Here is a 24,776-nt window from a genome sequence, read left to right on the forward strand (position 1 = left end):
ATCGCTCTTGCTGCCTCAGACTCACCTCTCCATCCACCATTGCCCATTGCTCTTGCTGCCTCAGACTCACCTCTCCATCCACCATTGCCCACCGCTCTTGCTGCCTCAGACTTACCTCTCCATCCAAGATTGCCCATCGCTCTTGCTGCCTCAGACTTACCTCTCTTTAGAAGAAGTCTCCTTTTTCTCCTGCCCATGAGCTTTCGTGGTTACTCATATGTTTAATGGGACCTTCACATAAAAGTTGGTATTTTTGACTTATGTTTATTTGCATTTTAAGTAACTCTGATGTAATTGTTTTTTTAGTATTGCTGGTTGTTGGACCATAAATCTGAAAGATCCCTGGTTGATAGTCTTGGTGCCTTTCTATAATACTATACTATAACATATAGTAAAGTATATAGATATACTATATATTATATAAAATATATAGAAAGTATTTCTATAATACTTTCTATAATACTGTTTATTTTATTGCTCTATTTTTAATAGAACCTGATTTGAAAAAACGGATCCGAGTACACTTGCTCAATGCCCATGGCCTGGATGAAGCTGGCATCGATGGTGGTGGTATTTTCAGAGAGTTTTTAAATGAACTACTGAAATCTGGATTTAACCCCAACCAGGGGTTCTTTAAGACTACTAATGAAGGGCTTCTATACCCCAACCCGGCTGCTCAGATGCTTGTGGGAGATTCTTTTGCAAGGCACTACTACTTCCTAGGCAGAATGCTTGGAAAGGTAATTTTTGTATAAAAATAAGGCTCAAAACAAAAGATGTCATTTTACTGTGTTTATAGAGTTGTCTACATTTTATTGATTATCATTATTCAAAATGGTTAGAAAACAAACATTTTGCTGATCCCTACCTAGTAGTTATATAACAACTACATTTTATCATCATCATACGTTGAGTGGGCAGTAGTTGGGCTAAAAAATAATCGGTCTAGTACAAAAAATAGGACTATAAGATTACAGATGGAGATACATGTTTATTTTTGTTTGTTTTTTTTTTTAATGTATGCATGGGTATACTTGGAAATGGTGTCTTTCTCATTTGCTCACTACCATCCTTATTGTGTGAAACAGGTTCTTTCACTGAACCTAGAACTAGTTAATTCTGTTTACTATCAAGCCCCAGCGTTTCCCAGCTCCCCAGCACTGAGAATATAGAAGTATGCTTCCACGCCTGGCTGTTTGTGGTTTTGTTCTATGAATGTGGGTGCTAGGAACAGAATGCCTCCAGTAAGAACTTTACCCACTTAGCCATCACCCCATCCCCAAAGTAACTATTTCAAAGTTGTTCAATGTGATTTAGACATGTTACATGACTGGGGAATGTGTAACTAAAGGCAGAATTTCAGGTTTAATGGTAAAATGTACAGAAACAAGACAGACAGGGGCACACTTGGCTCTGGGGAATCTGCATTTCAATTGCTCCCTATAAGTAACCCTCAATCCCAACAAAATGTAGTTAAAGTAAACTTTTACTGGTTACTCATATTTTTAAATGTGGGGCTTTTATATACAAGTATATATTTCTATATTATGTTTATTTTGTTTGCTTACTTGAATTTTAAATTAAAATGTTGGTTACTGTTAATTGTGGAAGAATGTACCTAGCAGGCTGATCCGGTAAAATGAGTGTGTATTTGAGCTCTAATTTGATCCCATGGGACAGATAACAGTTTTGTAGTGGAAGGCATGGTGCATCTGCTGTATGTCCAGTGATCTCTGCCATCAGGCTCAGTTGTTTTCAAGGTTTATGTTTATCTTTAACTATGTGTTTGTCTATGGATAGTAGATGTGAGTCCAGGAGCACTTGGAGGCCAAAGGCCTAGGATCCTTCTGAAGCTGGACTTAGGTGATTGTGAGCCGACTGACATGGACAGAGAACTGAACTCAGGTCCTCTGCAGAAATAGTGTATTGCTCTGTATCACTGAGCCAGCTCTCTAGCCCTGTTGTCAGGCTGTTAACTACCCAATTCTGATTAGTGTGTTGGCACACGCCTTTAATCCCAGCACTCAAAAGGCAGAAGAAGGCAGATCTCTGTGAGTTTCAGGACAGCCTGGTCTACAAAGTGAGTTCTAGGAGAGCCAAAGCTACACAAAGAAACTATGTCTTGAAATACTAAAGAAAGGAAGAGAGAAGAAGGTAGGAAGGGGAGAAGACACCACGGGTTAGGTGAATCATGAAGTTATGGCCATGAGGGTTGGCCAGTTGGAGTTAAGAGCTGCCCAGATGGAACATGGCAAATTATAGCTTGGGGTTATTTATAGAAATGTAAGGATCGCCGGGCGGTGGTGGTGCACGCCTTTAATCCCAGCACTTGGGAGGCAGAGGCAAGTGGATTTCTGAGTTCGAGGCCAGCCTGGTCTACAGAGTGAGTTCCAGGACAGCCAGGACTACACAGAGAAACCCTGTCAGAAATGTAAGGATCCTAATAGCACAGAAATTAGATATCTGCCTAGCTCTGGTGCTGATTGAGGCTTATTATAAATATAAAGGGTGTGTGTGTGTGTGTGTGTGTGTGTGTGTTTAATCTGGGACCTGAAGGCAGGGTAGAAGCCCCCAGCTGAGAGTAAATATTTACTACAACAACATATTGACACAGGAACGATTTTCACTGCAGACTCCGTGACTTGAAACCGTTAGGAATCCTTGTAACGTGAGGGACAGCCTCTTGTAGCAGGGCAGCTGAGGACTCAACCCAGCTAAGGGAGGAGGTGGTTCATCGGACCGCCCTTCTTCACCTTACTCACTACAGCAGAGATCAGCCTGCTTCTGCCTCCTGAATGCTGGGATTAAAGGCATGACCCAACATATGAAGTAACATTGGAGTGTACACATAACATACCAACTAATGACACTTATCACTAAGCCCGATGACTAAGTCTGATCTCTGTATTCAACATAGTAAAGTAAAAGAAGAAAAACAACAAATTGTCCCCTAGCTTCCATATGCATGTCATGATATGTGCCTCCTCCCTAAATAAATAAATGTAATGCAAAGTGTGTGTATAAAACTCTAATATCTTTAGCTGTCAGACAAATGCAAATAAAGCTGCATTGAAATAGAATCTTATCCGGTTAGAGTAGCTACTATTGAAAGACAGAGCAGACATGGTGGTTCATTCCTATAATCCCAATATTTGGAATTCAGGAAGATTATTTTAAGTTCCATACTGGCAGGGGCTATGGGTAGGTGAAATGCTTATGAGAGGGGGGAGGCCTTTGGTGCACAGTGAAGATGTATATATGGACTTTAGAAGTTCCTCAAAGAATAACTACAGCCCTCAGATAAGTGGCTCATTCTTATAAGGCCTAATTTATTCCCAGAGAAAATGAAGTCAGCATGTCCTTGTTGTCCATACTGGTGCTTATAATTTCTTATAAAGAAATTATAGTATATATACATGATGAAATAATATTCAGCTATAAAGAATAATGTCAGGCCATTTACAGGAAAATAAATGGAACTCAACGACATTGTATTAATTGAAATAGTTCAGACCCAGAAAAACACATACCACATGTGCACTCTGGTATGTGGAAGCTAAAAACTAGTTGTCCTGAATGTAGAATAATGATACAGAAGTTAGGGAAAAAAACGAGAGTAGATGAGAGAGGCTGGATTTGATCATTGAACAATGTAGGCATGTATAGAAATATTCACTCTGAGCCCCAGTCATATGTACAATTAATACATGTTAGCCAAAAATTAGAGAGTGGGGGTCTGGAGAGATGGCTCAGTGGTTATGAGTACTGACTGATGCCCTCTTCTAGTGTGTCTGAAGGCAGCTACAGTGTACTCATATACATAAAATAAATAAATCTTTAAAAAAATTAGAGTGTGATGGCACTTTAATTCCAGCACTTAGATCCTTTAATTTCAGCACCTAAAATACTAAGGCAGGAGGATTGTGAGTTGAAGACCAGCCTGAACAAGACCTTGTCTCAAGAAGCAAAGACTTGGCACATAATTCAGTGATCAAGAGTTTGTACAAGTTGTTGAACCCCCAAGACTGCAGGATAAAAACAGAAGTGAATTAATTAAATTATTTTTAAAGCTGTAGCTCTGAGAATGGTGGTTGATTTAGTTCCTCAGAGTTTTCCGCATGGGAATTCCTCAGGGGCTGCTGAAGTGTCTATTTACTATCAGATTGTAAGTGGTTAACTTTGCATCAGCATGTCTGCATCCAAGTGAATGCACCCGTACAGCACTAATAGCATGGCACCTGAACATTAAATCTGCAAGAGAAGAAGACTGTCTATTGATTGATTATAGTATTTATTGGGTCATAATATATTTAAATTTTCTTAATGCATATGTTAGTGATTGTTTACTGTGATAAAGTGCCCAAAGGTCTTCAGAGCAGCTTTGCACAGGAAGACTTACCTCCTGTCACGGGTCACTTCTCAGTTACAAGTTCCATTAGCAGATGGCTCCTGCCTGGGCTGTGGGTCGTGGCTGCACTTTGTTGTGTGTAAATCAGGCTCTAGACAGGGATAAGTAAACAGCCTGGGATGTGGTCATGTCGTGTTGGACTTTTTCACAGATAGAAGCACCTTAGTCCATTTAAGCCAATTAGGTTCAGAATATTTATTGGACCAAATCTTTTATTGTATTTGAATTCTACTTGAAAATTTCCCCTTGATTCAGAATATTGATTTATTGGAGCAGAATGCCTGTAAATCAGATTATTTGTTAATACCATGGTAATATATTTGAAATTTTTAATTAGCAGATTGTGTAACTTCAACATGCTTTATAATTGTGTATCTCAGTAGAGTAAGTATGCAGTTAATGTATCATAAAGCGAGATGGTGACAGTTAGCAGTTGATCTTGACCTTTCTGGAAACTGAAAGAGTTTATTCTTATATGTCATTAGTGTCCCTTAGAAAATGCCCTCTGGGTTCTGAGGCTTAAATCTGTAAAGCTTGAGATGCTTGCCTCATCCTTCACGTGACACAGCTCCTCTTCTCTGCCGTCATCTTTGAGCCTAAGCTTAGTACGTTGTGTCCTCTGCTCCATCCACTTTGGTCAAACCAAGGCTCTCATCTTTTCTTAAACTTGTGATCTTGACAGTAGCACAGACCTTCTAAAACTAAGACAGAACCTTTTACACAATTTGAATTTAAGTTTAGTGACTGTGCCAGCCATAACTGTGCACACCTTTAACCCCAGCACTGGGAGGCAGAGGCAGGAGGATCTCTGAGTTTAAAGCCAGCCTGGTCTACATAAGCAAGTTCCAGGACTAAATAGTGAGATCTTGTCTCATCAAAACAAAACAACAAAAACAATTTAGTGGCCATGGCACCTATGTGTTGCTCTTAAACAAGATCAACTTTGAAAGGCAGCTGTAAATAGTTAAGGCCAATCTCTAGCATGAGTTAGACCAGGTAAGGAACTCCTGATCGTGATTGCATGACCTGAAATGTGTTTAACTTTGACATTATGAATAGGTAGAGCAAGCACTCAAATGGGAAAGTCAGGTAGAGGTTGGTGACAGTGAAGTCTCAGCCCTGGCAGTATAGGGCTGAAAGGAAGAAACATGCAAGGCATTTGATGATAGTCAGGAGAAGAAGGGAGAGGATAGGGAGGCGCCTGCCTGCTTCCTTCTGAGAACGGAAGGATAGAGGTGGCATTGGCTAAGCTAGGGAAGGTTGGATAAGAAGTTACTAGATTTAGATACCTGAGCCATCAGGGTTAGGGTTACACCTCAGGCAGACACTGTATTCAAGAACAAGGTCTGGACTGAGCTTTAGACTGGAAGCTGTGCACACAGAGGGTGGAGCTTGGGAACCAAGTCCCATGGGACAACCAAGTTACACAAAAGAAAGAGAAAACAAGGAGAGTGTAATGTTTCAGACAGCTGATAAAGATTGTCTCAAGGGAAAAGAGGATAATTACTCTGTGATGTTACTGATGGGCCAGATAACATTAGAACAGAGAAGTGGCCTTGTCATTTATCAGTATGGACAATCACTTTGTGTGGAATGGAAGCAAAGGCTGGGCAGATGGTCAGGGAGCGTAGCATCATTGTAGCTAAGGTACATTCTGTGACGCTCATCTGGGAACTACTGTGGCCATTCAGACTAACAAGCAGTAAAATGAGGGCGTTTTCTTTAGCACTAGACAAGCAAACTGCTGCTTTTACCCTCTGCATGAAGTACAGACCTGGTGCTTTGAGGAGAGAATAGTCTCTGCAAGATTCCATATTCAGTTCAGGTATTTGAGAATGTGACTTGAGGGCTGTAGCTGAAAGAAGACAGAAAGGCAGGCAGGGTGCTAATAATTCTCAGTGCTTTCCCCCAGCGTATGTCCATAGGTACATGCAGAGAGACTTCAGTGAAGTCATGGGAGGTACGCTTCAAAGGGAACTGAGATAAGTGGTTAGAGCCTGTGTGGGAAGGAGGCTGATGGCCCCAAGGATGACCCAGAAGTAGCAGCTTCCCCTGGGACGTGGTAGACGTCTATGTGTCCCTTGGGCTAGCTAGCTTGCAAGCTTCATTCTGCCAGTTCTCAAATTTGCTGCACTAACCATGAGAATGACTCCCCAGGGAAACATGAGTTATCAAGTTGATTGAAGTCTGGGTTAAATGAACCAAAGTGGCCACTAACTACAGAGAGGCAAGAAATCGTGAGCTGGGCCAGATGTGACGTCACCTGTAACTCCAGCACTTGAGAGAGAGAGGCAGGAAGATTGGGAATTCAAGGCCAGCCTGTGATACATGAGGCCCTATACCAAGAAACTAAAGAAAAGAAATGATGAACTGTGTGTAAACAAACTAAAAGCACAGACAATGATCACAGAATCCCATCCTAAAGTCTGGAATGTTGAGAAAAACAAGAGGCTGGAGAGATGGTTCGGCATTTAAAAGCATGCACTGCTGCTGCAAAGGACCTATGTTTGGTTCCCAGTACCTGCCATGGTGGCTCACAACTACCCATAACTCCAGTCCTAGGGGATCTGACTCCTGACCTGTAAGATCGCCAGTACACACATTTAGGCAAAATACTTAGACACATTAAAACATAAGAAAGGAAAGGAAATTAGTCTGTAAGTGGAGACAAGGAGAGAAGGAACTGAAAAGGAGAAAGGGGACAGAGATTAGCATGGGCTGTCAAACCAAGAAGGTGAAGGGACTCTGGGTGGGGGTCAGTAGAATAGGTTCAGAAGACAACGTGGCCAAGGTGAGCTAGTGAGTTGGCAAAAATAAGTATCTAGAATGTTAGATCATGGGCAATAGGGTTGCTGAAGTCACCAAAGGTTTTTGTCACAGGACTGTTGGAATAAAAAGCTTTTGGTTTTTAATTTGATCTTTGTTTTTGTTATTATGTACATAATGTGAGAATGGGTCTGTGCGACAGTGCACTTTCACAGGTCAAAGGCCAACTGTGGGTTTTAGAAATGGGTCTTAGGGTCTCAGGCTTGCATGGCATTCACTTGTACCTGCTGAGCCCAGGAGTGAGGATCTTGAACTAAGGAGAGCCTGACTGTGCCAGCAGGGTGCCATGGGCTCTAGCCCAGTGTGGGTATCACAAGGAGAATATGTGTTCTGGAAATAGAAGTGCCAAAGGGACCTCTTGAGTTCTGTCCCCAGGGGTTAAGATGTGAAAAAGACATGAGATCTTTGTGGCAGGCACAGAACAGTGTGCAGAGCTGGTGCTGCTCATTGCTAAGGTCAGCACTGAACATGCCTTTGATTCCTCAGTGATGCCTGACTCTTACGTGTGAAGAGAAAAGGGAGGTCTAGAGAGAGGATCCCGTGGTTCTGAGCACTTACTGCTTTTGCAGTTACCAGCACACGTGTCAGGTAGCTATCGTGCACAATCCCACACGTACATCTACGCAGAACTAAGTATCTTAATGTTTTAAAGGCCATCAATTGATTTAGTCAGAAGTTAAAGCAGTTGTGCCTCCAATAGCAGTAACTGTTTGAGGTCTTCTCTCCTCCCCTCCCGACTCCCCATGGCTGTTCCTGTTCTTCTGGTAACACAACAGCCAGATGTGTTCGGTTGCCTCTCTAGTTGCACATCCACTGGATCACTGATGAGCAGTTGCACTCATTGAAACTAAGGTTCACACAGGCAACAAAGTGCAGCATAGCATCTGGTGCATTAGGCACAGCTCTAATTTAGTGTCAGGGAGCCGTGTCGGCCTGAATGCTACAGGAGTTAGCTGTGACTGAAAACCAAAGATTAAAAACTGAGTCTAAATGGCATGTACATGTTTTGTTTTTTAAGCTATGTGGTTAGCATTATTAGAAATAATTAAAATTATTATCTCCTTGCTTATTTAGGATGGCTTTAAAGCAAGACATCATTTCCTATAGTTTTTAGATTAAGTAATAAATGTTCACTTTAGAACTACCTGAAGATTGATAGAGATGCATTTGAAAAGCATTATTTTTTTATTGATTCTTAATGTAGTAAATTACCAAAGTTACTTGGCAGCAAGCACAAGTAGCCTGTGCTGTGGCTCACATTTTTTTTCCTGATAGAGCCACAATTTGCATTAATTACATTAAGACTGCACTCACTTATATTAAAAGGCTTCTACTATAATTAATCCTTTTCATTTCAAACCATTTTGGCACAATTTCTGGCTATAAACATTAGTGAAGGACATAACTGGAAACTTCTATACAGGCTTTGCTGTATACCTAGATTTTTTTTTCTTTTTCTTTTTTTTTTTTTCTTTTTTTTTGGTGACAGGTAGTTATTGATATATTTCTAGGAACAAGTGTGGTGCAATGTGCTTGAAAATGCTAAGTGGATTATTTTACATAAAAAATAGACAGTTTTAGAGTTGTGTAACTAACCTGTATTTAGAAAGTACTTTGATTTATGCTTACATTTGTATCTCAGTTGCATACATTATGGAAATTTAATTTATAATCCATTTAGCTGATGCAGTCATAGTTTTCAGTGCTATCATTTATTAGTGCTTGTATATTAAATGCTCTAAAGGTTTGGACCTGCCTTATGTAAAAAATTATACCTATGCATTTACATTTTATGAGTCACAGTGGGATTTCTGCTTAAAATTCAGGTAGTCCTGATATATTTAGCGAATTTCTCTGGTTTATTGTTACTAATGCAGAAATGGCAAACAATGACCTTCCATATTGAACATCCAATGATTTACACTCCAGCTTACTTTCAAAGTCCACTGTGTAAATGAGGGCCTTTTTCTCAGTCCATGAGGATCAATCATGCAGCTTTATGCAAAATGCTCTCCTTGGCTTTGAACTCATCCTTCATTTAGAAGTAATGGTGTTTATAAGTGCTCCAGGTTACTATTATTAACTGTTGTTTGTTTGTCTGTTTTGAGAAGAGTTGCCCATGGAGGAAATTGCGTACTATAGTTATCATTGCCTAGGCACGCTGCTGGCCTGAGAGGCAGGGAGGGAGCACAGGCTCATTATGAACGCTGACCTCTGAGTTACACATATTCTATAGGGGAAAAACTGTGGAGGAAGACTTCTGTGGCTCCATCGGAATTGATTTCTTGGCATGTTAGGTCTTAGGAAAATGAGTCAGTTATGATCTGCTCAGTGTGATGCTTGTGTTTACTAGAGTGTTCTAGAGCACCAAGCAAGCTGTTAACCAAGGAACTTGACAAAGATTGGTTATGGCTTCCAAGTTTGCCTGTCAGAATAAGACACTAAGAGTATAGTGGTGGGTTTTGTTTGTTTGTTTGTTTGTTTGTTTGTTTATATGCTTTTGTGGTATGCTCATCTGCCATGGTGTACATATGGAAGTAAAGGTAAAGTTCTCTCATTCCACCATGTGGTCCCAAAGATTAGCTTGTCAGTAAGAACCTGAATTCACCATCTAAAGCCACCTTCTCACAGCCTCTAAAAAAATTTTTTTTTTAAATTCTTACCACACATTTCTGAGTCTGTATTGCATTTACAACTGTGGGTCATTGGAATATTTACTGTGTGGCATGAATCTCTGACCTGATGTTGGAAACCTTACATAATTTTACTTTCCATTTCTGCTAGGGAATCTCTGGAGATCTACATAGTAACTCATTAACACTAATTAATCCAATGGGTGTCAGGAAGAGCAGCTTCCAGCCACAGTGAGATGCTCCATTGCCTCAACTACCAGGGCCAAGATTAAAAAGCTGGCAGTCCTGACAGGTGGGAGTGTGAGGGCCAGTAGGAGTCCTCACTCATCATTTGTGGGGGGGAAAGGTGCTAGCTAGCATTTTAGAAGCTATTTGGACAGTGTCTTCCTTTTGCTAGCCACCTCTATGCTCTGTTCCTAAGTATATGCTCATGAAACTTCAGAAGTAGAAACACCACACATGTCTATTACCAGGTGAATCTATCACATCACAGCAAAGGAAAGAATCTCCAAAACCTGGTGTGTGATATATTATTATGAGAAGTCTTAGGAGTGATAAAATTTAGATCTGTGGAAGGATTCCCTGAATTTACTCAGGTATAACCAAGTAAGAAATTCATCAAAGGGGCTGGAGAGATGACTCAGAGGTTAAGGACCCCGGTCTAGTTTCCAGCAAACACATGGCAGCTCACATCTGTCTGTAACTCCAGTTCCAAGAGATTGGACACCCTCACACAGACATATATGCAGGCCAAACACCAGTGAATATAAAATAAAAATAAATTATTAAAAATTATCAAATAGTCATGCAAGGTTTATCTATACTACAGTGCAAGTGATTGCAAAACTAACTTACAATGAGGACATGTTTCTTATTTTTACCCTTTTTTAAGGTCATGTAGGTGTGTAACATATGTATTCAAGACCTCAACACAGAGGCCAAAAGAGTATATTAGATCTTCTGGAGCCAGAGTTATAGATAGTTATGAGCCCCCTGATGTGGGTACTGAGAATTGTACTCAGATCCTCTGGAAGAACAGCAGTCTTCTGAACTGCAGTAGAGTGGGCAGCTATATTCACAGTTTTGATGTGACCACATCTATAGCCACTAGAGAGATCTGTTCTAGATCTAGCATACTCTGTCTGTGAACATGTCCCCCTCATTTGGAAATACTTAGTCAAGTTCAGTCCCAAAATCCAATGGCCAGTGTCTTTCTAAGATAACGAGAAGATGGGACTTTCCAGAGCAGACACACAGAGTAGATGCAGAGGCAGGAAGTAGAAGGATGCAGCTGAAGCTGTGGGTGCCAAAGGTGTCCAGAGCTGCCAGGAGTGTGAAGGGGAGGGAAGGATCTATCTGCAGAACTGTGAGACAGTACTCTCTTTTGTTGAGTTTCCTGTTTGTATTCACTTGGTGCCTAAGACACTATAACCCTAGAGCACTCATATCTGACTGTGGAAAATATTTGCTGACCGATTGTAGCATGACGGATTTGACTCTTAAGAAGTCCTATTTGCTTTACAGTCTAGTTTCAGCCCTGACCTGGCACGTGGTAAATGCATTGGCCTCACATTATCATGGAGTCGGGGTCTGCCTTTCAGGACTCTGTCACTGTTGAATTAGCTTGTGTTCTGTTATAGGAAGCATAAAGATATATTGACTGTTAATCCCCTTTGGTCTGTCTGAAGGCTCTGTATGAAAACATGTTGGTGGAGCTACCCTTTGCTGGCTTTTTCCTGTCCAAGCTACTGGGAACGAGTGCAGATGTTGACATCCACCACCTTGCCTCATTGGACCCTGAAGTCTACAGGAACCTGCTTTTCCTCAAGAGCTATGAGGAGGATGTGGAGGAGCTGGGACTGAACTTTACTGTGGTGAACAATGACCTGGGAGAAGCCCAGGTGAGCTGGGGACACATTTCATCTTTCACTGAGAAGGCGTTCCTTATGTTTCTGTCACCATGACATTGTCCTCAATTGGAAAGAACTTGACTGGGGCTTGGCTGCAACAGCAGCTCAAGCTTTCCAGGTCACTCTTGTTCTCAGCATCTCTGCAGGGACAGTATGCCCTGCTTGTCAGTCCTTCTCTCTCTGAATTGTACACCTAGTTGTGAGTTTAATTTAATCCCCATTGTCCATGTTGAAGGCCAGATGTCATTACCAGGAGCCATCCTGGGTGTGTTCTGTGCCAGGGTTCCAGGATTCACCAACTAGTCACACCTAGGGAATAAACAGGTTAAGAAGAAATTGTTCATGCTGAACTGCAGGCTTGTAATCTCAGCACTAAGAGGGCAGAGAGCAAGGTGAGGTTTGTACCATTATAAGGATGTTTTCACTGTACAGGCAATGTGTGTGCTCCTATTGCCATGTATCTTGATAACACAGTCTCTTTAGTTAAGGTTTCTGTTGCTATGATAAAACCCTGACCAAAAGCAACTTGAGGAGGAAAGGGTTTATTCATTTTTACAGCTTGTAGTTCATCATCTAAGGAGTAAGAAAGCAGGAACAAGGAAAGAACCCAGATGTAGGAACTGATGCAGAAGGGTGCTGCTGACTTGACTGGCTTGCTTCTTGTGGCTTGCTCAGCCTGTTACAGAACCCAGGACCAGCAGCCCAGGGATGGCACTACCCATAGTGAGCTGTGCTTTCCCACATCAATAATCAATCTAGAAAATTCTCTACAGGTCAGTCTGGTGGGGACATTTTCTCAATTAAGGTTCCCTCTTCCCAGATGACTCTATCAATTCCCAGCAACCACAACCATCTGTAATGGGATCTGATGCCCTCTTCTGGTGTGTCTGAAGACAGCAACAATGTACTCAATATATATATAAAATAATCTTTAAAAAAAAAAAAAGAGGCAGTTCCTTTAGTGTGAGCATTATGCCTGTTTACAGGGGGAAAAAAGCCAAGGGTATAACCAGACTATAAATAATGATGACTAGTTGGGCTGGGGCTGGAATCATAAGGCCTTATTGGAGTCCTCGGTTTTCTTGACTGTGTGACCTTAGACAAGTCATAGGGTCTTCCCTGTTGCAGAAGCTGCTGTGGTATTGTCACAGCTGACCCTCAGAAGTGCCAGAGGAAGACACCTACAAGGAGAGCTTCCCTGTGTTGTTTTTTGTTTGTTTGTTTGTTTGTTTTTCATTGCACTGCTGTAGTGGAACCTAGGATTTGACAGTGCTAGTCATTTCTTCTCCCATTAAGCTATGCCCGTGACCTTTCTGTTCAGTCTTCAAAGAGTGTCTTAATATACCCATCAAACCTAGAATTGCAGCACATTTGGGTCACTTTTAAATGAATATAGACTAAACATAGATATTTAGATGTAGCTGAGAGAGGATTTTAAATTAAAGGTAGTATCAGTATTTCATAAGTTACTAGAAGTTCCACTATTAGATGATTGGTGGTCTTAGAAGTCCTTTAACTAAAAACTTGGTTGTGTCTTTGTCTTTACATCCTACAATCACATCATCATCATCTATTACCTACCTTAATCCATTTAAGGAAGCGGTGTTTTTATATATGGAAATATAATAGCCAGCCTCAGAAGGCCTGGTTAACAGATGAACTGTCAGCTGAATGCAAGCAGAGGAATTAAGGTAATGAGCAGTCCTTGCTCAGCTTGGAGACAATGGCTTGAAAGCCCATTGTAAGATTTGATTGGTCCCAAATTGAGAAAGCAAATTAGTAAGAAAGATTGGATCTCTAAAATGTGAAATACTGCAGGAAGAGAATCAGCCACGTTTATCATTGAAGTTGAAAGCTGCATAACTTTAATAAAATGGGAACAGGTTACCATGCCCTCTAGTACCAGATTCAGGTTGATTTAAGTAAAGCTTCTCACCTAACATTGAAATATCCTCGATGTAACGTGGTAAAACTTGAGGGTATAGAAAATACTACTCAGGTTAGGGATAGAAAAGAAAGTAGAGCTGGGGAAAGGTGGTGGTGCCAGTAGTTCTGTGATATACAATATAAAGCACTCCTATAGCCAAAACTTTACTCCTGCTGCCCGGACGCAGAGCCTGTTTCAGACCATCACTAACAATAGTGCCAGCATTAATGTATGAATACAGAAATGTCTTTGCTCCTTTATTTTGTGCTCCACCCCACCCCTAGCCACCGTTATGTGACCCAACATGGGCTTGAATTAGCTGTCTGCTTTTGCTTTCCAAGTGCGGGATTATAATTATGAAGCCCTCACTTATTCATTATATATTCTTTATCCTTGGAATAGGTAACCTCTACTAACACCAGAAATGCGTTTCTATCCTGTGGTTATAAGTAAGGGATTTCAGAGCATGCTCTTGTAGCTAATGCTACTGCATCTGTGGTCATCTTCTCTATATATGAAAGTTCATGTAGTAACAGTACCACTGCTGAGGGAAGGGCTTGTGTTACTGTGAGAACTGCATTGCCACTGCTGGCCCTGAAATGACATTTAAAGAGCTATTTTTCAGATTCATTCTAGATTTAGAAACACAGAGTAGCCAGGAGGTGGTGGTGGCACACACCTTTGTTCACAGCACTAGGGAAGCAGAGCCAGGCAAGCCAGTCTCTGAGTTCAAGGACAGCCTAATTTACAAAGCAAGTTCCAAAACAGCCAGAGCTACACACAAAGAAACCCTCTCTTGAAAAACCAAGATAAATAAAAAAAGAAACAGTATTGCTGTATTGGGGGGTGGAGGGTGTTGTTGTTTTGTCTTTTTTTTTTCTTTATGTTTTGATTTATTTTGAATTTTGTTTTTAAGAGTTTTTTTCACTGTGTAACTCAGGACAGACTAGAAATCTTCCTGCCTTAGCTTTCCAAGTGGTAGAATTAATAGGCATGTCAATATATCTTTCTCCTTCCCTTCAAAATCATTTACCACTGTCCTTTAAATCAAACATTCTATAATAGAGACAACATTCTAAAAAGATTAAAGGAAGTGTAGTGGCTGTTTATTCTCCAAAATGAGTACCTTATTCTCTCTGGGACTAAAATGATCCTTTGATTCATAACTTTGCTCTTAGTGACTGTACTTTTTAAAAATGAAATTGTCACAATTCCATTATTTCTGAGTACTAGGATAGGACAGGATGCTTAATGATGGGAAAGAAAAAAGGTGCTGCTTCATGTCATAGCTAACCCGTCATGAGCCTGAGCTGCTGATGTATGCTAGATTTTTATTTTCTTTTGTTTCCCTGTTTTCCCACTTCTAGAACCCTGTGTTTTCTGTTACAGGTGGTTGAACTAAAATTTGGTGGGAAAGACATCCCAGTAACTGGGGCCAACCGAATTGCCTACATCCACCTGGTGGCTGACTACCGGCTGAACAAGCAGATCCGACCGCATTGCCTAGCTTTCCGCCAGGGTCTAGCCAACGTTGTGAGCCTAGAGTGGCTCCGAATGTTTGACCAACAGGAAATTCAGGTATTATGGCTACTACTCTCAAAGACACAGTTGTCTCAGGAAATAAAACACATTCTGAAAATATCCCTTCAGGTTTACAATTTATACCCCCCTCCCCTGTCTCCCCTAGGTATTAATTTCTGGTGCACAAGTTCCTGTAAGTCTGGAGGACCTAAAATCCTTTACAAACTATTCAGGTATGTTACATTTATTATTAGACTGAGCCTTTTCATAGAACAGTTGTCACTGTAACCTCTTATATCCCTATCTTCTGTCTACCTTACTGTGAACTACTTATTCTCAGTTATTTGCATGGCTGCTGGTGTGCATGTGTGAGCCTTTTCTCATTTTTATAATATTCAGTATATTGTGTACTTTCTTCTTCATAATTTACCTTTTATTTCTACTCATGAACATTTGGTTATTCCCAGTCTTGCTGAGCATGGTAGTATTGCTTCCTTAATCTCAGCACTTGAAAGACATAAGCAGGGAGATCTTTGTGTATTCTAAGCCAACCTGGCCTATATAGTGAGTTCCCAGATAGCCAGGGCTATGTAGAGAGACTTAGTCTGAAAAACAACAAAAATAAAAAGAGTGATAGGCTAACTAGGATACTGTCTGTAGTTAAATGTGCTTAGCATGTGAGCCTATCTCAAAAACAAAAAACAGAGATGGTGGCCCATGCCTTTAGTCCTAGCACTTGGGAGGCAGAGGCAGGGGAAATCCCTGTGCTCCAGGACAGCTAGGGCTGCACAGTGAAATCCTGTCTCTAAAAACAAAGAAAAAATGAATAAAAGAAAATGAGGTAGAACCTGGTGGTAGTGGTGGCTGTGGTGGCAGTGCCTGCCTTTAATCAGGGAGCTCCTTTGTCAAAAATACAAACCAAATTCCTTGACTAGGACAGTGGCCCTTTGTGTAAACAAAGGTTTTACTGGGTGAGGAAGATTAAAACCTTTGCATAAAGGTCTTAATGGGTGGGAGATAAAAAGATTTGAATTCCTGGGCGCCCTCCCCCCCACCAAGAGATGGTTCAGCTGTTAAGAACACTTGACTGCTCTCCCAGAGGTCCTGAGTTCAGATCCCAGCAACCACATGGTGCCTCACAACCATCTGTAATGGGATATGGTGCCCTCTTCTGGTGTGTCTGAAGAGTGTGCTCACATAAAAATAAATAAACAAGTCTTTTTTTAAAAATGGACTTTAGCCGGGCGGTGGTGGCGCACGCCTTCAATCCCAGCACTTGGGAGGCAGAGGCAGGCGGATTTCTGAGTTCGAGGCCAGCCTGGTCTACAGAGTGAGTTCCAGGACAGCCAGAGCTATACAGAGAAACCCTGTCTCAAAAAACCAAAAAAAAAAAAGAAAGAAAAGAAAGAAAAAGAAATGGACTTGAATTCCTTGTCCTCAATATAAGTTCTATAGTATTTGTTAAAAAAGACTCATTTACCCATTTGATATTTCTTATAGGAAAGAATGAGGGATAGGCACAGCTTGGGATAGAAAAGTTTCAAAGTGTAACTAGTAATAGGATTGAAATATGAAAAGAACTATTGCCACTCAATGATAAGCTTAAAAACAAAGGCAAAAATTTGTTACAAGACTCTAACAAGTAAATGGTATAGCAATTATTTAAGCACACAGAGAGATACTTAACACCCATCCTTAGTGACTAGAGAGATAAAGTTCAGCACTTTCTAAACGGCTGTGCTCAACAGAGACACTCTCAAGTGTTTGTAGAGAGATGCCCTCTTGATAGGTATCAATGTTAATAAGAGTTCTTTGAAAAAGTTTGGAGTTTTCTCCCTCAGACCGGGTTTTTCTTTGTAGCCTTGGCTGTCCTGGAACTTGCTCAGTAGACTAGGCTATCCTCAGCCTCAGGAATCTGCTTGCCTCTGCCTCTCCAGTACTGGGATTAAAGATGTACACCATCATAACCAGGTTAGTTTGGAGTTATTTAAACAGTTGAATATAGAATGACTGGGTCTCTGCAGAAGGGGAAGTCATACATACCCAAGTCTCACATTGTAGACAGAAATAACAAAGTAGATTAATAACCTCACTATATACTTTTGTGTAGTATACTGTACAATAAGCAATGTGAATTGAAGAAAATATTTGCAAGTCACACATAAATATCTAGTTTCTAGAATAGATAAACTCTTAGCAGTTAAGTGCTATGATGATGGTGAGACATGGTCATCTCAAGTTCGAAGTTGGAGGTGGTACTATATATGTTAATGTAGGAAATGAAGAAAAACCACACTAAGATTTAAGTTCATACTCATTAGGGATAGTATTAAACAACATAGGTGTTGGGCAGGATGTGCAGAAATTGAAAGCTTCATCTGCTGCTCATTACAATCTAAAATGGTACGGCTGTGGTAAGAATGGCTCTCTGGTTCCTGAGAGAGCACAGCTTAGTGGTAGAGTACTTCCTGGTGTCCATGGTTCTGTTCTCTTCACCACCAAATAACAAGAAATTAGAACAAGGTGGAGAGTAGTTGTGCGCACCTTTAATCCCAGCACTCAGAAGGCAGAGGCAGGCAGATCTTGAGTTCCAGGACACCCAGAGCGAGAGAAATGCTGTCTCAAAAAACAAGAACTGGAGAGATGGCTCAGCTGTTAAGAGCATTGACAACTGTCCCAGAAGTCTTGAATTCAATTCCCAGCAACTACATGGTAGCTCATAACTATCTGTAATGGAATCCTCTTCTGGTGTGTCTGAAGACAGTGACAGTATACTCATATACATGGAATAAATAAATAAATCTTTAAAAAACATTTTGTTTTTGTGTATGGGTATTCTGCCTGAATGTGAATCTGACTTAGTGTTAGATTCCCCAGGCACTAGAATTATAAGCAGTTGTGAACTACCATAGATCAAACCCGAGTCCTCTGAAGGAGCAGCCAGTACTCTATATTACTGTGCCAACTCTGCCCCACCCATTTTTAAAAAAACTTTAGGACTGTGTGTGAGGTACATAGATGCACAAAAGTGCTACAACATTTTTGTGGTCAGAGAACAGCTTGTGGAAGTCAATTCTGTTCTTCTAGTATGTGAGACCCAGGAATTGAGGTCGGATCATCAGGTTTGGCAGCAAGTTGCATAGACCCACTGAGCTAGTTGTACAGGCCCCAACATGGATGGATCTTGAGCCCCATTGTGCTAAGTAAATAGACCAAAATAAACGACAGAACTCGCCGGGCGGTGGTGGCGGGCGGTGGTGGCACACGCCTTTAATCCCAGCACTTGGGAGGCAGAGGCAGGCGGATTTCTGAGTTCGGGGCCAGCCTGATCTACAGAGTGGGCTCCAGGACAGCCAGGGCTACACAGAGAAACCCTGTCTTGAAAAACAAAAAAATAAATAAATAAATAAATAAATAAATAAATAAATGGCAGAACTCGATGACTCTGCTTATGTGAGGCACCTGAAAGAGGCTCACAGACTCATAAAGGAGACTGAACTTCTCTAATGAGAAGGAGGCAGGGTGAGGGTCCTGTTTGAGGTAAGACTGATGGCTTCATGGAAAAGTAAATGTAATCAATACTCTTGAATCCTCACATAAAAGTGGTTTAAATGGCGAATTTTATATTGTATATTTTACCAAAAAATGAAAAAAAAATCTAGGACTGAAGAGCTGACTCTGTGTTCTTGTGGCTGTGCCTGAGAACCTGAGTTTGATCCCAGAGAACCACATGGTAGAGAAAGAACCACATACACACAGTAAATAAATGAACAGATCCAGCTAGATGTAGTCCTCAAGAGACTGAGGCAAGATCTCTGTGTTAAAGGCAAATCTGTGCTGTAAAGTGAGACCAAGACACAGGTGGAAAGGGAAGAGAAACGAAAAGAGAGAAGAAAATACCCAGCCAGAGTTCCTGTGTTCAGTTAAAAGGCATTTTGTATGTACCATCTGTGGAGTTAGAGACAGGTCAGAGGTGTCTGTAGGAGCTTTGTGAGAAAAATGGAGAGGTTCTAAATATGGATGTGCTAGTGATTCTAAATTTACTAAAAATCACTTAAATTTGCATTGATGTGTGTGCTTTTTTTTTTCTTCTGTAATTGCTGTTGCTCTAAACCTGAACTCTAATCTTATGTAAAAACAAATAATGCCACAGGTCATAGTGTCTACACTATCCAGTCATGTGTTTAGGAAAATGCCATCATTCTGACTTTTCTTTGCCAAGAAATTGGCCTGAGTTGTTTGTCTTCCCCGAGAGTTTATACCTTTAAGGATCCCAGCTATTCCAGTAAATAGATTTAAAATATTACCATAGTCATTTTGGTGCCAATTAATGCACTTAAGATATCTTATTGATGTTATTTCTGTAGTGTATTAACAATGAGGGAACAATATATGGCAATTATTTTAGTTTTAGGAAGCACTTAATGAGATTAAAAGCTATAAGTAGCAGATAGTACATTTTAGAATTGTGTCTAATACAGGCAGGGCTGGTTGTCAGCCACAGGCTGAACCTTACCAGAAGGAGTGGCAATAAATAGACAATTAGTGTCTACCATTTTTCAGATGTATAACCAAGAGTCAGTTCCTACTCAAGAAGGTCTACTCCACATGTTTTTGGTTTCTAGTGTTTGATTTCAGTGTGTAAAATGTTCTTGCTGCCGCAGTGCTGTAGAACTAGGCATCATTTCACATCCGCTCCATCATGGTCACACCTACCCTCTCCAAAGGACCAGAGGCAGGTATCTTGCAGTTTGGCTTAGAAACCCTACTCTACTGTCTCACAGGCCCCTCAAAATATTGGTGTCATATTCCCAAGTTTGTTGCTGCTCCTTCTGCATTGGTTTGGGGTGAGGGTAGGGTGTTTATTTGTTTTGGTTTTGTTTGTTTGGACAGTTTTTCTGTAGCTTTGGCTGTCCTGTAACTCAGTCTGTACACCAGGCTGGCCTCAAACTCAAGGAATCCATTTGCCTCTGCCTCCCAAGTTCTGGGATTAAAGGTATGTGCTGCCACTGCCTGGCTTGGTTTTATTTTTAATGTGTTCATTTTGTCACAGGGGGCTATTCTGCTGATCATCCTGTCATTAAAATCTTCTGGAGAGTTGTAGAAGGTTTCACTGATGAAGAAAAGCGCAAGCTGCTCAAGTTTGTAACAAGCTGTTCCCGCCCACCTCTCCTGGGTTTCAAGGTATGCATCTTCCATGCCATTTTCTTTAAAATCATACAGATCTGGTCACTATATAGTTGTTGTCTTTTTGTCCCACTCTAAGTACTGAGTGCTGTAATAATTGTATTTAGACTTGTGGTGTCTAGAGAGCCTGTGTTCAGATAGGCTGACTGAAGTTATTTATAGTTATCGGCCTTGTCAGTCCACGGTGATGATTTTCCACTCTGAGTTGAAGAGAGCACAGCCTCAAATGCAGGCATTGAGATGAGCAGAAGGAAAGCTTGGTCATGACTGTTACTACTGTTTGGTTCACATTATCCGAGCCTTGTTTGATTACTTAGTCTTTACTAATTAAAGTCATTTGGGGCATTGGGGAAATGGTTCAATTAATTAGTAAATACTCACCATGCAAGTAGGAGGACCTAAATCCAATACCTAGTATCTATCAGGCAAGGTGGTACATGCCTTTAATCCCAGGACTTTAGTGGCCAGGACTCTGATATCTTTGGGTTAGAGACCAGCCTGGTCTACATAGTGAGTTCAAAGCCACTGAGAGCTAAATAGTGAGACCCTGCTGTCTCCAAAACAAAACAGAATAAACAAACAGATACTTACTACTCAGTTGAAAAAAGCTGGGCCTATAATCTCAGCACTAGAGAAGTGGAGACAGAAAAATCCTTGGAGCCTGCTGGGCAGACAGTCAAGCTGAATTAGTAAGCTTGAAGTTATTTAAAGACCCCATTTCAAAATGTAAGTGGCAAGACAGCAAGATGGCTCAGCAGGTAAAGTCACCTGATTGACTACTTGAGTCTAATCCTGATTTAATACTGTGCATTTGTAATGTCAACACTCCTACAGTACTTTGAGACTAGATGCTCCCTGGTAATTAACCTAAGTTACACTATGCAGTAGAAATGAGACATTCTGCTTTGAAAGAAAGTGGCAGGAGAGAACATACTCCTTAAAGTTGTCTTCTAATCTCAAATACAGTATACACACACACAATTTACAAATTTATGTGGAGGGCAATTGAGAAAGTCACCCAACCTCTTATTAAGATTCCACATGCATACCCATACCCACCCATACAAACATTCCACACACAAAAATGTTCTTGAGAGACATTTAATGATATTTCCTATATTCATTATAAAATAGGTTAAAGCAGCATTTATACTTAATAAATACATAGTAGAGTCAGCAAGGTGGCCCAGCAGGGGCTGTTGATAGCTCACTGGGAAAAGACACTTGGTGTCAGAACTGACAACCTAACCTGAGTTCAACACCTAAAACCTGTGTGATGGATGGAAAGAGTTTCTGAAAGTTGTCCTGACATGTCCTAACATGTCCTGACACACACCTCATGCAAAACATACACACAATGAATAAATGTAATAAAAATTTTAGACGGGGTGTGGTAATGTACACCTTTTATCACAGCACTTGGGAGGCTGGGGTGGGTGGATAGCTACGATTTCCAGGCTAGCCAGAGTTATATGATGAGATCCTGTCTCAAACACAAAGTGACTCAGCTGTGTGAGTGTGTGTGTGTGTGTGTGTGTGTGTGTGTGTGTGTGTGTGTCCTGGTGTACTGAATTTAATCTCTAGGACCCACATGGAGGAAGGAAAGAACCAGCTCCCACAAGTTGTCCTAAGACTTGAATGTAGGAGGCATGAACTAATCCCCAAGGTTGTCCTCTGCCTTGTAAAACTGGAAAAGACCTTGCCCACTTTAACCTCTTGCCTGGCCATGTTCACTCTGTAGTCCTAAGTCATTTCAGAGCAGATTAGGGATATCTTTATTTTTCTTGTTAGATATTTTACTTTGTAATATCCTAAAATAGAGATAATCCTGTAAGTCACTACAGTTCAGCGATCAATAATAGAAGAGTTTGCCCGTGGTATATTTACAGTGTCTGACCCACTGTAAACAGAGTCTAGCTGTTTGGACTACAGCTCCAACAACACTGGAAAGCTTGTTAGAAACAAATATTTATGCCAGGCAGTGGTGGCGCACACCTTTAATCCCAGCACTTGGGAGGCAGAGGCAGGCGGATTTCTGAGTTCGAGGCTAGCCTGGTCTACAGAGTGAGTTCTAGGACAGCCAGGGCTACACAGAGAAACCCTGTCTCGAAAAACCAAAAAAAGAAAGAAAGAAACAGATATTTGCAGGCTCTTGGGACCAGCCGCTTCATACTGCTCTGTAGAGCTAGGCAGCCGAGTTTCTCATCAGTTTCAGGTATCTGAGGCTTGGTGAAGTTATGCTACTTGTCCCTTAATAACACCTGTAGAATTTGTCTTCCAGGTAAGGATTAGGTGTACTGTCATGCATGGGCATGGTTTTTAGTTTTGATTTTAGTTTTTAGATGATATTGCTCTATAGCTTAGACTTACCCTTGAACTCACTATTTAGCTCAGACTGGCCTCAAACTCTTAGTCCTGCTGCTTTGGTCTTGTGAATACTAAGATTTGGCCTATATTACCTTACCAGGTTAGATATGTCCTTTAGTTCCTTCCGTATGTCCTGGACAGTTTGGGTAGATATAAACAGGTTCTTTTGAAAGTGTTGTATCATCTCAAGCAGTGTGCTCAGGACAGGTGACAGTATTGGTTATGAGGACCCAACATGGAAGAAGGCCAAGGGTCAGCTAGTAATAGACACCATGAGCTGCAGATACTCAGACATTTAAAAGAAGCAAATTACTATAGTATGATCAGAAGATATGAGCATTGGCATCTTACTGTGAATTCCACCACATACTCTTAAAGCCAGAGCTATAAAGATAGCTGAGGGTGGGCCAAGGCAGAAGGAAGAAAGCTCATTGAGAATGCAGAAACATTCCAAACCTGCATAGTGGGGATAATGGCACAAATGTAGCAATTTGCTAGATTACTGAATCATAAATTTAATGGCTAAGTCCTTAAGTAAACCAATTATAGTTTACAAAGCTGTTTTTAAAGATGGACAGTGATAGTTTAGTATAGCATCGTAGTTAATACTCAAGTGAAGATAGGAAGACCTGCACAACTGCCAGGAGCTCATTTTTTCACAAAAAACAACTGTCCACACTGCTGGGTTTGGAGAAAGTTAAGAAAGTTTATTCATGGGCTGGAGAGATGGCTCAGAGGTTAAGAGCACTGACTGCACTTCCAGAGGTCCTAAGTTCAAATCCCAGCAACCACATGGTGGCTCACAACCATCTGTAATGAGATCTGATGCCCTCTTCTGGTGTGTCTGGAAGATAGCTACAGTGTATTCATATATAATAAATAAATCTTAAAAAAAAAAAAGAAAGTTTATTCATTAAACAAGTAGGACAGAAATCATGTGACTCTTCTAAGTTACTGAAGCAAGGTAAACAACCAAATATGTTGTCCAGAGGTAGATAGTAAAGGTAATAAACATCACGTAAGCTAGAGAAATAGGCTGATGGTTAAGAGTGCTGGCTACTCATGGTACTCCAGAGCACGACGACTCATAACTGACTGTGTAGCTCCGCTTTCAGGAGATCTTCTAGCCTCTGCAGACACCAATGCTGTTCACAGATATAATGCAGGCAAGACACCCACAAACCTATCTTTTAAAATTTCAAGATTGGAGGCTAGCATGATCTATAGAGTGAGTTCTAAAACAGCCTGGGTCCTAGAAATCCTGTCTCAAAAATAACTGCAAGAAAGTTGTCCAAAATCATGAACTAGAAAGTATAAAAGTGCCGGGTGGTGGTGGTGCACGCCTTTAATCCCAGCACTTGGGAGGCAGAGGCAGGCGGATTTCTGAGTTCGAGGCCAGCCTGGTCTACAGAGTGAGTTCCAGGACAGCCAGGGCTACACAGAGAAACCCTGTCTCGAACAAATCAAAAAAAAAAAAAAAGTATAATAGCAAGATAAACATGAACTGTTCAATAAAGAATATGCCAAGGCTGAACTCACCTAGGAAAGGAAAACTATAATCCAGCCTATAATCTAGCACTTTGTAAAGGTAAGGCAGTAGAACCAGTTGGTAGTTCCATAGCAAGACCCTATCTTCCAAGAAGTCAAAGAGTTCCACAATAGTTCTTACAGTTGTTGGGTCAGACTTATTGAGTTAGAAAAGCATGTTGGCCTTATGGCTTCTCAGAGGTGGCTGTGAGTACACCAGAGCATACAGATGGAGTGGATGGGCGTAATTCTGATGGACTACAAATAGCATGAACCTCACAGAACAGACACCTCTATGTCCAGTTACTGAGGAAGAGCAGCATCTGCTAAAAGCTAATTAAAGCTAGTATGTTTAATTAATGGAATTTTTGCCAACAAAAATCATTAAGTGCTATAGAAAAATTGTTATCAGGACTCTCTTGATCTCTTGCCTCTAGCTTTTCCCTGTCCTCCCGCTCCTCCCCCTCCCT

General features: G+C 41.0%; 1 protein-coding gene across 1 annotated transcript in view; it reads left to right on the plus strand.

The window, feature by feature from the left end:
* The window catches only part of Ube3c (ubiquitin protein ligase E3C), a 101,862-nt gene that overhangs the window by 68,678 nt on the left and 8,408 nt on the right, over positions 1–24,776 (plus strand). Inside the window, exons 18-22 of the mRNA XM_028774739.1 lie at positions 493–740; positions 11,556–11,768; positions 15,094–15,282; positions 15,392–15,458; positions 20,279–20,409. Of these exons, the coding sequence (XP_028630572.1) occupies positions 493–740; positions 11,556–11,768; positions 15,094–15,282; positions 15,392–15,458; positions 20,279–20,409 (848 nt within the window). The remainder of the gene's footprint in view (positions 1–492; positions 741–11,555; positions 11,769–15,093; positions 15,283–15,391; positions 15,459–20,278; positions 20,410–24,776) is intronic.

Source organism: Grammomys surdaster, unplaced genomic scaffold, assembly GCF_004785775.1.
Source record: "Grammomys surdaster isolate TR1022 unplaced genomic scaffold, NIH_TR_1.0 242, whole genome shotgun sequence".
NCBI lineage: Eukaryota > Metazoa > Chordata > Mammalia > Rodentia > Muridae > Grammomys > Grammomys surdaster.